At 45.4% G+C, this 14461-nt stretch overlaps 1 protein-coding gene across 1 annotated transcript in view; it reads right to left on the reverse strand.

The window, feature by feature from the left end:
• The window catches only part of GFRA1 (GDNF family receptor alpha 1), a gene marked incomplete at its 5' end in the record, with an annotated part of 80888 nt that extends 69221 nt beyond the window's left edge, over positions 1-11667 (reverse strand). The window contains 2 exon segments of the mRNA XM_072423954.1: positions 1752-1835; positions 11365-11667. Of these exon segments, the coding sequence (XP_072280055.1) occupies positions 1752-1835; positions 11365-11667 (387 nt within the window).
• Positions 11668-14461: the final 2794 nt, after the last annotated feature.

The raw sequence follows: 14461 nt of genomic DNA on the forward strand, positions 1-14461 counted from the left end.
TGGCGCTATATAAATCCTGTTTAATAATAATAATAATAAAATGCTGCCGTTCAATGGCTACCCATAAAGTTTGTAATATCCACCAATGTTTTCCCAAAATCTGCCGTACGACCTCCCCAAATGCATTTTAAGTTTGTATTTCCATTGCGGCATTTAGCTAGGACAAGGTCACATGACAAAATGAGTTAAGTCAGCGCAGGGGATCAGACGCAGTGCAAGGTCGTTCCCTTTCCAAAGCCGAACACGGGTTGGGGATGGAAGGAAATACATTACAGACATCAGAATATTTCCATGATATGAAACTTCATTTATTTAATATTAAATTAGACTTTCGTGTTTTGGCATGGGTTCGGCACATGGCTGTCGATCCATGTGATCACAATGATCTTGAAGAATGAAGTTCTGATCAGTGGCGCATTAATAAAAATCCTTTTATAGAAATCTTGCTGAATTGTGAAATTAGTGACCATTATTCACCAACCCAAAATCACTGATTTCCCTACAAACTAAAGTTTGCTGATACAACTCTCATCATCCCATCTCTCAAACAGAGGTTGGGGGTGGACAGAATAATAGAAACATCAGAGTAGCACAAGCTGTCTGCCATGATGTGTAGTTAGGGGCCCCAGGTGGCCCCTGGGAGTGGTGTTGTCTTATACCACAGTATCTTATGAATAAATCGTTTGCTAACCCCATATAAAATCCTTCTCATATCATCACTCAAGTTACATCTCCAACCAGATTCCTGCAGTCCAATGACGGATCATTTGCATATCTGTCTTTTCTCTTTGATATATTTTATGCAAATGATCATAATGAATATGCAGATGAAATTAGTAGAGGAGTCACCTCATCGGGGTTATTAGGGAGAAGTGGCTCTATATCATCTGACGTCATTGTATTCATCAGCTGCCCCCCGGTCTCTGCATTGGCATCCACAGCATAGAAATAATTTTATATCAGCGCAAACCGCAATGTCTGTTCATGTGAATATGAAGTGCGATTGGCTCAGTTTCAAGTCAATTTGCATAAACTTTGCATGTGATTTGCATAAAAGTAATTTTTATTTGCATCTCATTGACCATCATTACTATGGTAGACTGTACCCTGAAGATCGCATGGAGGCATTCCATATTAATGGCCATAGGGTATGGGGGAGGACCTCATATTTTTGGCCATGGAGGGTGCACTCCTCATGGGGCATTGAAATGTTTCGAGGTCCACAGACTTTTCTCATGCTTATATTTGTGTGTCTGTCTCCTTGTTGTGCAAACAGAATTTTGAACTGATCCCAGAAGTTGTTATGCGATTCCTCATTGAGTTTTGAAAACAAATCCAGACACAGATTTGCCCTGGGGGTACAACAAATTCCAACCAACCCTTTTATTCTTACAGCTAGAAAGGGCCCATTATACGGCTCCTTCCCAGCATGCACCTCTCCTGGCTGTCACGCCAAATCAGAACTTAATAGCCGACATGCGGAATATTTATAGCGGTGACCATACAAGTAAAACCTGGCGCAATAAAAGGAAAAACGCAGAGACTCTAAATATTTAAAGAGAAGTTGTGTTGTATCTCAGGGAGCGTCATAAAACTCGTCTTCCAGGACAGCGGGGGTCCAAACCCCCCCAATAATAAATAATGACACCGAATGTTCCTCACCGGCCTCATATTCTGGCAGCAATGGAAGGAGGCCATGGTGGCCGAACTGAAGGTTTCATATCTCCATCGGCCCTCGCGGGTCCCCTTACCTGTCAGGCTGGAGTCCATTTTGAAGATGTCAGAGAGTCGGGTGTTGACGGGTTCATAGGGAGAATTTTCCAGGAGCTCGTTTCCTGCAGGAAAAAATGGCAAGAATTAGATTGTGATGTCAGAACAACATGGACGCCGGCCTGCCTCCCCAACCACATACCTCCAGCCTTCTCCTTATTAATCTGCCCTCCAGTCCCCACAACCACCTAACTCTAGAGGGCTCTTCAATAAATCTGCCCTCCAGCCTTCTCTTCATTAATCTGCCCTCAAACCTCCCCAGCCATTTACCTCCAGTCTTCCAATCCACCTACCTCCACCAGCATGTCCTTCAATGAATCTGCCCTTCCTTTATTAAATCTGCCCTTCCAGACTCCCCTATCACCTACCTCCAGAATGCCCTTCAATGAATCTGCCCTTCAGCCTCCTGCTTAATAACCTGCCCTCCAGTCTCCCCAACCACCTAACTCCAGCCTGCCCCTATATAAATCTGCCCTCCAGCCTCCCCAACCACTTACCTCCAGTCTTCCCATCGACCTACCTCCAGAATGCCCTTCAATGAATCTGCCCTCCAGTCTCCCCAACCACCTAACTACAGCCTGCCTTTAAGTAAATCTGCCCTCCAGTCTTTCCAACCACCTACCTCCAGCATGCCCTTCAATGAATCTGTCCTTCTTCTACCCCCTCCCACCTACCTCCAGCCCCAACTCCCCCAACTACCTACCTCCAGACTTCCCTTCAGTTAGTCTGCCCTCCAGCCCCTTGTTCATTCTGCCCTCCAGCCTCCCCAACCACCTTCCTACAGCCTTCTCTTCATTATTCTGCCCTCCAGCCTCCCCTGTCTGCAGCTTTTACCCCCCATCACGTTGCCCAGGGATGTCTGCGCAGTGAGATGCGTCCGGCAGTTCAGCACAGATTGCGACTTGTTGAGTTTTTTTTTATCATTTAATGTAAATGTGTCGGCTGCATTGATTGGAAGGTGAATGTATTGATCCAGGATGGGCTGAGGTTCGGCTCCCTGGATGAATCCGGATCAATTCTGCAAATCGAGGCTTGTGTCAGGAAAGGGGAGGGGGTCTGTATGTAACCTGCAATACGTGACTATCACCCATAACTGCAAACCCATTGATAATCTATGAAAATGCAGAAAATGGGTGTGGCTTTAAGGGTCACTCCACCCAGAAATGATATTTGCTGGATGCTGGAGGATTACATGTTGTAGTCTCCACTGGGGGATGCTGAGTGCAGATTTTACAGCAGTTACAATGGCGGCTCCATTGGATTCACAGCTATAATTCTATACGGCTGGCAATGGTGGGGTGCAATACTGTTCTGGTGACACCCTATAAATCAGACGATGGTATGGTGTCACCAGATCAGGAAGCCGGTGGGGTGGGGTGGGGCGGTGTCTCCCATTCTATCCAAAAGGAAATAAGAAATGTTTTGTACAGAGTTGGCCTGATTATCTGGGCTGAGAACCCCCATATATCAGATATGACCCTCTTTTATTAGATTTTACCCCCGGATACAACCCCTATAAATTTAAAATTTGACACTCATATATATCAGATGTAACCCCCCACCCCCATATACATCAGATGTAACTCCCATATATCAGATATGACCCCCCCCCATATATCAGATGTGACCCCTCATATAAATCAGATGTAACTCCCCCTACATTTATCAGATACAACCCCCTTATTTATATCAGCTCTGACCCCCCCCATATATATCAGATATAACCTCCCTAAATATATCAGATATGACCCCCCATATATATCAAATGTGACCCCCATATATCAGATATGACCCCCATATATCAGATATAACCCCCACATATATCAGATATGACCTCCCGATATATATCAGATATGACCTCCCGATATATATCAGATATGACCCCCATATATATCAGATATGACCTCCCATATATATCAAATGTGACCCCTATATATCAGATATGACTCCCCATAAATATCAGATATGACCCCCCTATATATATATCAGATATGACCCCCCATATATATCAGATATTACCCCCATATATATCAGATATGCCCCCCCATATATATCAAATGTGACCCCCATATATCAGACGTGACCGCCATATATATCAGATATTACCCCCATATATATCAGATATGACCCCCCCATATATATCAGATATGACCCCCTATATATATCAGATATTACCCCCATTGACCCCCATATATATCAGATATGACCCCCATATGTCAGATATGACCCCCCCATATATATATCAGATATGACCGCCCATATATATCAGATGTGACCCCCATATATCAGATATTACCCCCATATATATATAAGATATGGTCCCCATATCTGATTTGTAAATTTGCTGCTCTTTAATTTTTGGACCATTTTTGTAGTGATTTGAACAGCTAGAAGAAACTAGAAAGAAAAGTTCAGGCCGGAGGTTGTCTTTAAATTAATAGAAAAGAAGTCAGCCTGGAATTTTCCCGGGGATGTTTGGTGAATTTGCCCCTTGATGGGCATTTGGCCGCAGACAAGGGAATGAGGCAGAAATGGTTAATCTGGCTGAATGCAGCACATGGGGCCCCGGGCATGAGGGCCCCCCCATACCCAGCCCAGCTGAGACAAAGCCGGGTGATTGGAGTCTTCCTCGAGGATCTGGCGGCAGACAAAGGCGACTTTACAGACATGATGGATGAACTTGCAGGCGGAGAAGCTTCTGGCGAACTTTCTTCAATGCTCTTTTTGTGGAAAAAAAAAAAACCCTGAAAACAAAGCGGGCTGTCCTGCGAGCGGGGGCCAAAAAGACTTCATTGACTGATGACACAAATAAGGAGAGGTAATTTACTGGCTTCTCGGAGGAAATGGATCTTCCAGCGGGATTTTCGCTGTGCGCACAATAGCGCAGATGCGGCCCAGGGTTTGGCACGTCGGCTCGCCATGGATCAGCTGGGGAGGGTCTGCGTCTGGCTGAGCCTTACATTGTCATAACAAAGACACCTGCAGACCCGGGGGGACACAGACTTATATGGAGATGTAAGGATTGCAGGAGTCTGCGGGGCCCCATATATGTCCAGGGATCAGAGCCAAGGGGAACGAAAGGGGATTCATGAGTCTAAGCAATCAGTCCTGGAGGAGATTTCACCGCTGACAGTTCACGTAAACTCCAAATATCACCAGGATGGAGAGTTGTCCTATAATCCGTTTCCCCCCTTCGATAAGTAACACATTTCCCATCATATGGTGACAACGTTCACTTACTGTCCAAAGCGGCGTTGTCACCATAGGATAAACCTACGGAACACCTCTCTTGTTGGGTTTAGTAAAGTCACTTTGGGTTCCTGGAGCAGCCTCTTCGCCATGTGACCGCTCCATTGCAGCCTTTTCGAGATGTGGTCACAGGCTGTGACGTCGCCCCATACAATGCAGATTCAATAGGCTTATATTGTAAGTTAGGATGGTGAGAGCCCCCCACAACTGGAGAGTTGGTCCCGTCCCGAACCTCCAGGCTGAGACTTGGGCAGTGCTCATGTAATCCTACTCACACTTTGCTTTAGACATCTCCCATGCTTACTGGAGCCTTTTTGCAATGCACATGTGCTTCCCGCAATTCTGAATCAGCCTGCTGATTGGCTGGCAGTGGCTGCAGCAGCCTGTCGTATTGGGTTATGTAGCAGGTTGGCTACATTGGCCCTACGGGAGCCCATGCTGAGCTTGTGTGGCCACCCCCAAAATATTTTCTACCCCATACAGCAATAATTAGAACCCAACCAATAATATCTTTTTTTCCAGGTTTAATGAGAATATAAAACATTTTGCTGCATTGATCCTTTTCTGCCGGTAAATTCGCCTCATTTGTTTGCATTTCGTGCACAATTTGTACTTTACTGCGGCCGCCAAGTTTTTGTACCTGGACTTTGTCCTGAAATTGAAGCTTCAGTAGACTTAACAATGTGGTTATAAAGTCTCCGCTGCCTCATCGCCTGGCCGAACACCCTATTATTATATTGTATATCAGCGCAATAAACAGATCATCCTTTGGTGAGTCCGAGATTTGTGGCTCCTTGTGACGTTACAGGAGGGGAGGAGGTGTAAGGGGGTCCTGGGGTAAGGAATTGCTGCCTGTGTGAGGGGCCGTGGGCCAAAAACTCTTCGAAAGTGCACCGAGTCTCCTGCATCTGTGAAATGTATTGTGTTATATTGTGTCCTTACCCCCATCCTCAGCATAGCTATAATTATATCTGGGATGGTTTCTCCACTACAATGGGCATCAGCTGTGCCCGGGCCCCAGGTGCTGCCGCTGATGGGCACTTCTTTAGCACCATCAAGAGGATGATTTTTTTTACCCGGTGGCTCCTGCATAGTTTCAGGAGTGACATTACTCATCAGAGCCAGGGGTCGGGAGGCAACAAAACTGGACTAGAAATCCATCAGGGTAGTAGCCCTCTAAGACCAAAAGCCACCTACACAAGGGGGCACCAAACCACTGATCTATACTTTTAAGGGTACACTAAAATACCACTAAGGAACGAAGGTGCAAACCAATGACTTTTGTTTTAGAGGAAGGCACAATGACCACTTTACTGACCAGCAGTAAAACTACTGGCGCCATGTTGGCCAGCAGCGTAATGGAGGAGGTAGACTTATACTGACCACCATGATAGTGAGGTCTATGGGTGATGTGGGGTCTATACTAACCATCATATTGGGAAATCTATTTGTAATGTGTAGTCCATACCGATCACCAGTGTACTGGGGGGGTCCATGTGTATTTGGGGTCTATGTGTAATGTAGGATTTATACTGACAATCAAACTAGTGGTCCGTGTGTAATGTGGGGGGTTATACTGTCCAGCATAATAGAGGGATCATGTATAATGTCGGGTCTATAATGACCACCATACTGGGAAGTTTATTTGTAACATACTGATCACCAGTGTACTGGGGGAGGGTATATGTGTAATTGGGGTTCATACCGATCACCAGTGTTTTGGAGGGGTTTATGGGTAATGTGGAGTCTATGCTGACCACCAGTGTACTAGGGGGTCTATGAGTATTGTGTGTTCTATACTGACCACATTATTAGGGCTCCATGTGTAATTTGAGGGTCTATACTGTCCACCATAATAAAGGGGTTCATGTATAATGTGGGGTCTATACTGTCTACCATAATAGGGGGTCAATGAGTAATGTAGGGTCTACACTGATCACTATATTAGAAAGTCTATGTATAATGTGGGGTACTGATGATCACCATAATATGTGGTCCATGTGTAATGTGGGGTCTTTACTGACCACTATATTAGGGGGTCCATGTATAGTGTGGGGTCCAAATTTACCACCATATTAGGGGGTGAGATTTATACTCTCCACCATACTGGGAAGTCTATCTGTAATGTGGTGTTCATACTGATCACCAGTCTACTGGGGGGGGTCTATACCGGCCACCAGTGTATTGGGGGGTCTATGGGTAATGTGAGGTCTATACTGACCACCAGTGTTATGGAGGATTCCCTACCGGCCACCAGTGTATTGGGGGGGTCTATGGGTAATGTGAGGTCCATATTGACCACCAGTGTTATAGAGGATGTCCTACCCGCCACCAGTGTATTGGGGGGGTCTATGGGTAATGTGAGGTCCATATTGACCACCAGTGTTATAGAGGATGCCCTACCCGCCACCAGTGTATTGGGGGGGTCTATGGGTAATGTGAGGTCCATATTGACCACCAGTGTTATGAAGGATGCCCTACCGGCCACCAGTGTATTGGGGGTCTATGGGTAATGTGAGGTCTATATTGACCACCAGTGTTATAGAGGATGCCCTACTGGCCACCAGTGTATTGTTGGGTCTATGGGTAATGTGAGGTCTATACTGACCACCATTTTAATAGAGCCTACTGTATATTCATCCATCATGTAACAAGGCGCTCTATACTGACCACCACTGTGTGTACGGTCAAAACCCAAAAAATGGAGGGCACCCCACTGACCCCCAATGTATCCAAGAGCTCTGCACTGACTGCCATTGTAGTAAACCATCCACCAGGAACCCCCTCTGTAATTCCTATATCCACAGCTCACAGTATATTAGTGTGGTGGTCAGTGGGAAGAATTCCTTTTACATTGCTGGCCATTAGGAAGAATATCACTCTTACAGATAGCCAAAAACATCATTGGTGTCACGTAGTCTAACCCGAAAGGCATAAATTGCTTATTGCAGCCTCTGGAGGATCCCTGATTGAGAAACCCTGATCCAAGTACTCCTCTTCTCCCCAGCATGGCACTAATACTCTGATAAAGCTGAATCCTCCGGAGGGTCAATGAACAGAGGACTCTAACACTTTCCACAGCACCGACCAGTCAATAGAATTGATTTCCTCTCTGGATACAACAGACAGCTGGAAGTAACAAGCCGAGTCTTGTATATCCACGTATCTATAAATCCCATAACAAGTGCTGGATGAGGGGATAAAAGGGTTAAACTTTGGCAGGTTTGTACAGCTTGCAGAGCGTTATTTACTCATGGTGAGGACGATGCGCGATGGGACCGCACAGCTGCGCTTTCTGAGCACCGACTACATAGGATGACGGCGAAGATGCACGATTGTAGCCTGGATACCAAAAGTGGTGGCGGAATGCAGCTTTCAGAGGCCATAAATCAGATTCGCTGCATGGTATTGGATGAGCATTGCAGGGTATTTACTTAACCCACAAGATATTAAATAGAGCAAACAACGATATTCTGTATCAAACAATGATCAAGTCACTGTAATACGGCCAATATGGGTTACTGAACTTTGCATGTCCGCGTTGTTCCATGGCTGCTCATATGTAAAGCCAAGAACAAAAATGTAATATATTGCAGCTTACCAGTCCTCAGATCTGCTGGCTGCATTAGCTTTATTTTCTCCTTTTATTTTCACCTAGGGATCCTTATAGTAACACATTTCCTGTACTAGTGTGACACACTCACTGGTGGGAAAGTATTAGATTCCATAGATAGCTTGGACTGTATTAAAGAAATATGACTATGGTAGAGACATTAGATTGTGAGCTCCTTTGAGGGACAGCTGGTGACATGACTATGGACTTTGTACAGCGCTGTGTAATATGATGGCGCTATATAAATACTGTGTATTATTAATAGTAGATAAAGGGGAAAGCAATGACTGTGGCTGATTGAGGTTGGGTAACCGATGAAGAACAAACAGAAAGGAAGATGGATGAGTTCTATAGCACCCTTGAAGATATTAAAGATTGAGGTTACCCTGATAAGACAATGAAGACATCAATTGGACTGATGAGGACTTCAGTAGGTCAGTGGAGGGGGCAGTTTGGGCAGAATTTGTGCTGGAAATAATGGTGGGGGATGAACTGCAAAAAGATTTACTTTCATGGTAATAGGTGACCAGGGAGGGGAGGACAACTGATGGGTGGGATGAATTTATGATACTCAATGGTGGTCAGAGTTTTCTTAGTGGAATATCAGAGAAGAGGAGATTGTAGAAGACAAGGAGAAAATTGATGGGGGTTGAAGAAGAACATTGGTCTCTGGGGTGAGGAAAGGAATGTTGGGCAGGTGGAAGTAGCAGGACCTGGATGGAGAAGGTTGATATGAAGGTAGGCAGCCAACTTGTCATATTCAAGTATTATGTAGAAGGTGAAGGAAGGAAGCTTTTCAATTTCATCCACGTTCCATTTTAGGTTTTGCATCAATATCCATGAAACTTTGTAGTCAAAAGCATTGATGGATCTAAGGGGAGTCTGAACATTTTTCATTGTATGGAGAACAAACATTTGCTAAGGCCATATTGAGCACATTGGTTTCTTCTAAACCATGGTTATATGAAGAAGAAAGTGGAGGATTTTTTGATTGAAGGTCATATTTGTTTGACAGCTGAATAAACTATATCTTTGAATAATCCCACAACTCTACAAGCATCTTCGGTATCCTTTTGGAAAACCATGGTCATTAATTTGAAGTTGCACCCCAAACTCCACGCTTCTGGAAAGGTTTGCGTAAGATTTTAGAAGGTTTTTGCCTTCATCTGTGAGGTCAGGTACTGATGAGAAGACTGGGCCCACCATTCCAAAGGTGTTGGGTAGGATTGAGGTAGGGCTCTGTGCAGGACACTCCAGTTCCTCCACACCAAACTGCTGACCCCATGTGAAGGGGGCTTTGTACCCTGGGCACAGTTATGGGGGAACAGAAAAGGCTCTTCACCAAACTGTGACCACAAGGCTGGAAGAGCACAATTGTCTACAATGTCTTTGTATGATGGTGGATTACCAGGACCCATCACTGGAGCTGCCTGAACCTAGTTTAGTATATAGGTACTCAATGAGTTTCCAGCACTTTTTAGCCCTCAGGCTGTTTTTAAAACAAATCTTTACAACTTAAAATGTTCCCTTGAAAAGTAAAACCACCACCTTCCCCAAAATCTGAGTATGTGAAGCTCCATTCTGCTTATTATCACCGGCACACACAACTGACACCAATGACACCGCTCCCACATGGCAAGGCCGACAGCCATTGTCCACAATGAATTGTCAGTTCCGAGATGGATCGCCCATATTGTGTGGGCCCGCCAGGCGTGTGTCTGTGTTTTGTCCCGCTTACATGGTAATCTTCTGACATCTGTCTAGAGGGGTCAGCTGGGTCCACCCAGAGGACCTCTCCTCCGAGGTCCTGGACAGCCAGAAGCCATCTGCTTTAGGCCTAGAGAAAAGTCCCAGATCTGCAGCACATGGCTGAATTAAATCATGGGGTCACACCCTCGTTTACCATGACAATAGACAGTTTGACTTCAGCCAGGGATCTGCAAGTCAGGGAGAGTGTAGGGGGCCCTAAGAAGATCAAATCTGACAATCAGCAGCAGCCTGCGGGGTCACAGGTCACCTTTCATGCCTCATTCTGCCACATACAATCCACAATAAATTTCCAAACCACCATTGTTTGGCAATTAGGCCTGCTGGCCCCCTTCCCATATTGGACAGAGAGCGCCTTACATCCACAGCCATGCAATCACCGAGAGGAATCAGAGCTCCGTGACACAGATTTGAAGGGAGACAATACACTCCTTACAAAACATTTTATATATGTTACACGCCAATTTTTCCAATTGTGACCCCAGGCCCCAGCAATGTCCAATATGCTCTTTATTTCATAGCCTGGTTCAGGTGCTGATTCTGGGCTGACCACATCACCCACCAACCAATTGCGGGGTGCAATGTGAAGTTTGCAAAATGTATTTAAGGGTGGCAACGCTGACTCTACTGTATCTATAAAGAAGCATCGTTGTCACCTTAAGATAGGAAGTAGTTCAGAACTACTCAGCTCTACAACATGGGGTGGGAAATCTATCAGAGCGAACTGGAAAGTGTTGAAATTAATGGCAGGAAATTATGAGCTTACAAGACTTCCGGTGGGATCAACTGGTGCTTTGTACACAGATATAACAAAAGACATAACAAGTATTCTGGAATCCAGGCCAACGTACAATTCTCAGTTGGATTCTAAAAATATTATTCTACATCCCCCCCCCCGGGATCATACAGCAAAATCTTTCATTCCGCAGCCTGGTGACCACATACGGGCAGCGTTGTGTACCTACCCTGCAGGCTCTGGTACATGCTCCAGTAAATCCTCAGGCAATTCTTCTCTTTTTTCATGCCACGTTTGCAGCGACAGTTGTACAAGGATTTCTGTTTCAGGGCCTCGGTGGCGTTTTTGCACTCGTCCTTGGCCTCCAGGCCCGTCACCTTGCTGAAATTGGTCTCCTTGCCGGCTACGCACTGCCGCAGAGTCCTGTACTTGGTGCTACATTCCTGATCTTTCAGGCACTGTTCATTGGCACGCACACAGTCCAGTCTGTCCCCTGGCGCCAGCCGCCTCACCTCTGCCGACAGAAAGACATCTAGAGTGGCACAAAGAGAAGCAAGGTGATATTAATACGATTGCTGAAACAGAAGCATGGGAGAGTGATGGTGGAAAAAGGCTGAAAGTTTCATGGAGTTGCAGGACACAGCATGGGGTACAGGACACACGGCATGGGCCACAGAGCATGGGGCACAGGGCATGCTGCACAAAGCATGGGGCACAGGGCATGGAGCATGGGGCACAGGGAATGGAGCACAGAGAATGGAGCCTGGGTCACAAAGCATGGGGCATGGAGCACAAGGCACAGGGCATGGGGTACAGAGCATTGGGCACAGGAAATGGAGCATGGGGCACAAGGTACAGAACATGGGGCATAGAGCATGGGGCACAGGAAATGGAGCACAGGGCACAGAGCATGGAGCACAGGGAACGGAGCATGGGGCACATAGAACAGAGCATGGAACACGGGGAACGGAGCATGGGGCACATAGAACACAGCACAGGGAATGAAGCATGGGGGACAGGGCATGGATCATGGGGCACAAGGAACAGAACATGGGGCACAGAACATGGGGCACAGAGCATGGGGCACAGAACATGGGGCACAGAACATGGGGCACAGGGAACGGAGCATGGAGCACAGGGAATGGAGCATGGGGCACACAGCATGACGCACAGAGAATGGGGCACAAGGCACAAAACATGGGGCACAGGGAATGGAGCATGGGGCACAAGGCACAGAATATGGGGCACAGAGAACGGCACATGGAGCACAGGGAATGGAGCTTGGGCACAAGGCATAGAACATGGGGCATGGAGCACAGGGAAGAGAGCATGGTGCACAGAGAACAGAGCATGGGGCACAAGTGAAACGTCAAGTAATACAAAATCAGCAACAGCATGGAAAACCATATATAGCAAACCAGAAATAGAGTGACACACTTGTATATTAACATTAAGAATACATTAAATCTGATATTTGGACAGAATCCAGATTCCACTGCAACGAGCGTCAGAATTATTACCCAGCACGGAGCTCGATTTTATCATGTGTCACATATTGTGCTAACATTCAGATTAAACTATCAGACTGCTACTTTTTCTTCCATCTGTTTTGCATTCACTGCTTGTATCAAAACCACAATAGTTCAAAAATGCACAAAGTCATTTCCACTTGCCATATTAATAAAAAACAACTAGGAGAAATTGACTTGGCATCAGATTACAGCTCTGTTCATCTGTTTCTGTGATCTACAAGCACCCCCCCCCCCCCCTTCCAACACATTGCATAGGCAGTATGGTGACACCACTTTCTCTATCACATTGGTGTCAATGATTTATGCATAATGATTTATACCTGTATATGATGTATATGTCATACCTGCACTTGTATATAACATATATGCAATGCCTGTATAACTGTATATATGATGTATATATGGAATGTCTGCACCTGTATACCTGTATTGTTTGTACCTGTGCTCTGTGCACCTATGTTCCCTGGCTGTATGGAAAATGCTGATTGGACTGCAGCGCCCTCTAGCTGAAGGATCAGAAACACATTTCTTTCACCTGGCTAGGTACAATTCTGGAACCTGTACAATCTCTGCACTGACAATCTCTCTATGTTGTGTTCTGATAACTGTACAGGGTAATATCTGTAATTTCAGCATTCAGGATTTGAATTATTTTTTATCTCACACAATTTTATCATATTTTTTCGCTACAAATTACATTTACAGGGCTGAGAAAAAAACATATATTGCTGCCATTGGTGCCAGGCAGTGAGTTGGTATTTGTTTTGTCCATTTCTTTGTCCACCCAAAATGTTAGGCACATAAGGGTGACAATAATGCAATGATTTAATTGCAGAATGAGCAAAGCTGCTGAGAGAAGCTGAAAATAATTGGATCTACTATAACACGTAGACAAATAATGAATGGGCCATAAGCAGGAATATAAACTGCCCTGTTACAATATGAGGGAATTTGTTACCTGGGCATTTGCCTGGCTGCTCAGAAACTTCAAAAAGCCACCTTGGAATGTCAGTGTGTACAGGAAATGTGTGATCTGTTCAATCTGCCATACACAGGGACAGCAAACTTTGTAATTTGCAGAACAAGATGGAATACTACAAACTTCTGAATTCAGGACTAGGTCAGCTTGATGTCTGGTATGGACATCTGTGGTCATCTGCCAATTTCTGGAAAGGTTTCACCTGTCAGTGCCCCCAGAAGATCAATCACCGGTTATTCCTTAACTTTCCTATTCCTGCATACATTTAGATTCCACCAGATTGATTTTGAGATTAGTTTGGGATTCTTCTAGACACCCAGGACCTTTTCCTGACCTTTTACACCAAAGTAGGCTTCTTTACATTACCTCTGAATAGGGAGATTAACAGAGCTAACATGGGCACATGCCATGCATACAGTGCCATACACTGCCCAATGTCCATACATGCCATGCATACAGTGCCATACTCTGCCCTCTGTCCATACATGCCATTCATACAGTACTATACTCTGCCCACTGTCCATACATCCCATGCATACAGTGCCGTACACTTCCCTCTGTCCATACATGCCATGCATACAGTGCCATACACTGCCCTATGTCCATACATGCCATTCATACAGTGCCATACACTGCCCTATGTCCATACATGCCTTGCATACAGTGCCGTACAATGCCCTCTGTGCATACATTCCATGCATACAGTGCCATACACTGCCCTATGTCCATACTTGCCATGCATACAGTGACATACACTGCCCTATGTCCATACTTGCCATGCATACAGTGCCATACACTTCCCTATGTCCATACTT

This window comes from Pyxicephalus adspersus, chromosome 10 (genome assembly GCF_032062135.1).
Source record: "Pyxicephalus adspersus chromosome 10, UCB_Pads_2.0, whole genome shotgun sequence".
In the NCBI taxonomy this organism is placed as follows: Eukaryota; Metazoa; Chordata; class Amphibia; order Anura; family Pyxicephalidae; genus Pyxicephalus; species Pyxicephalus adspersus.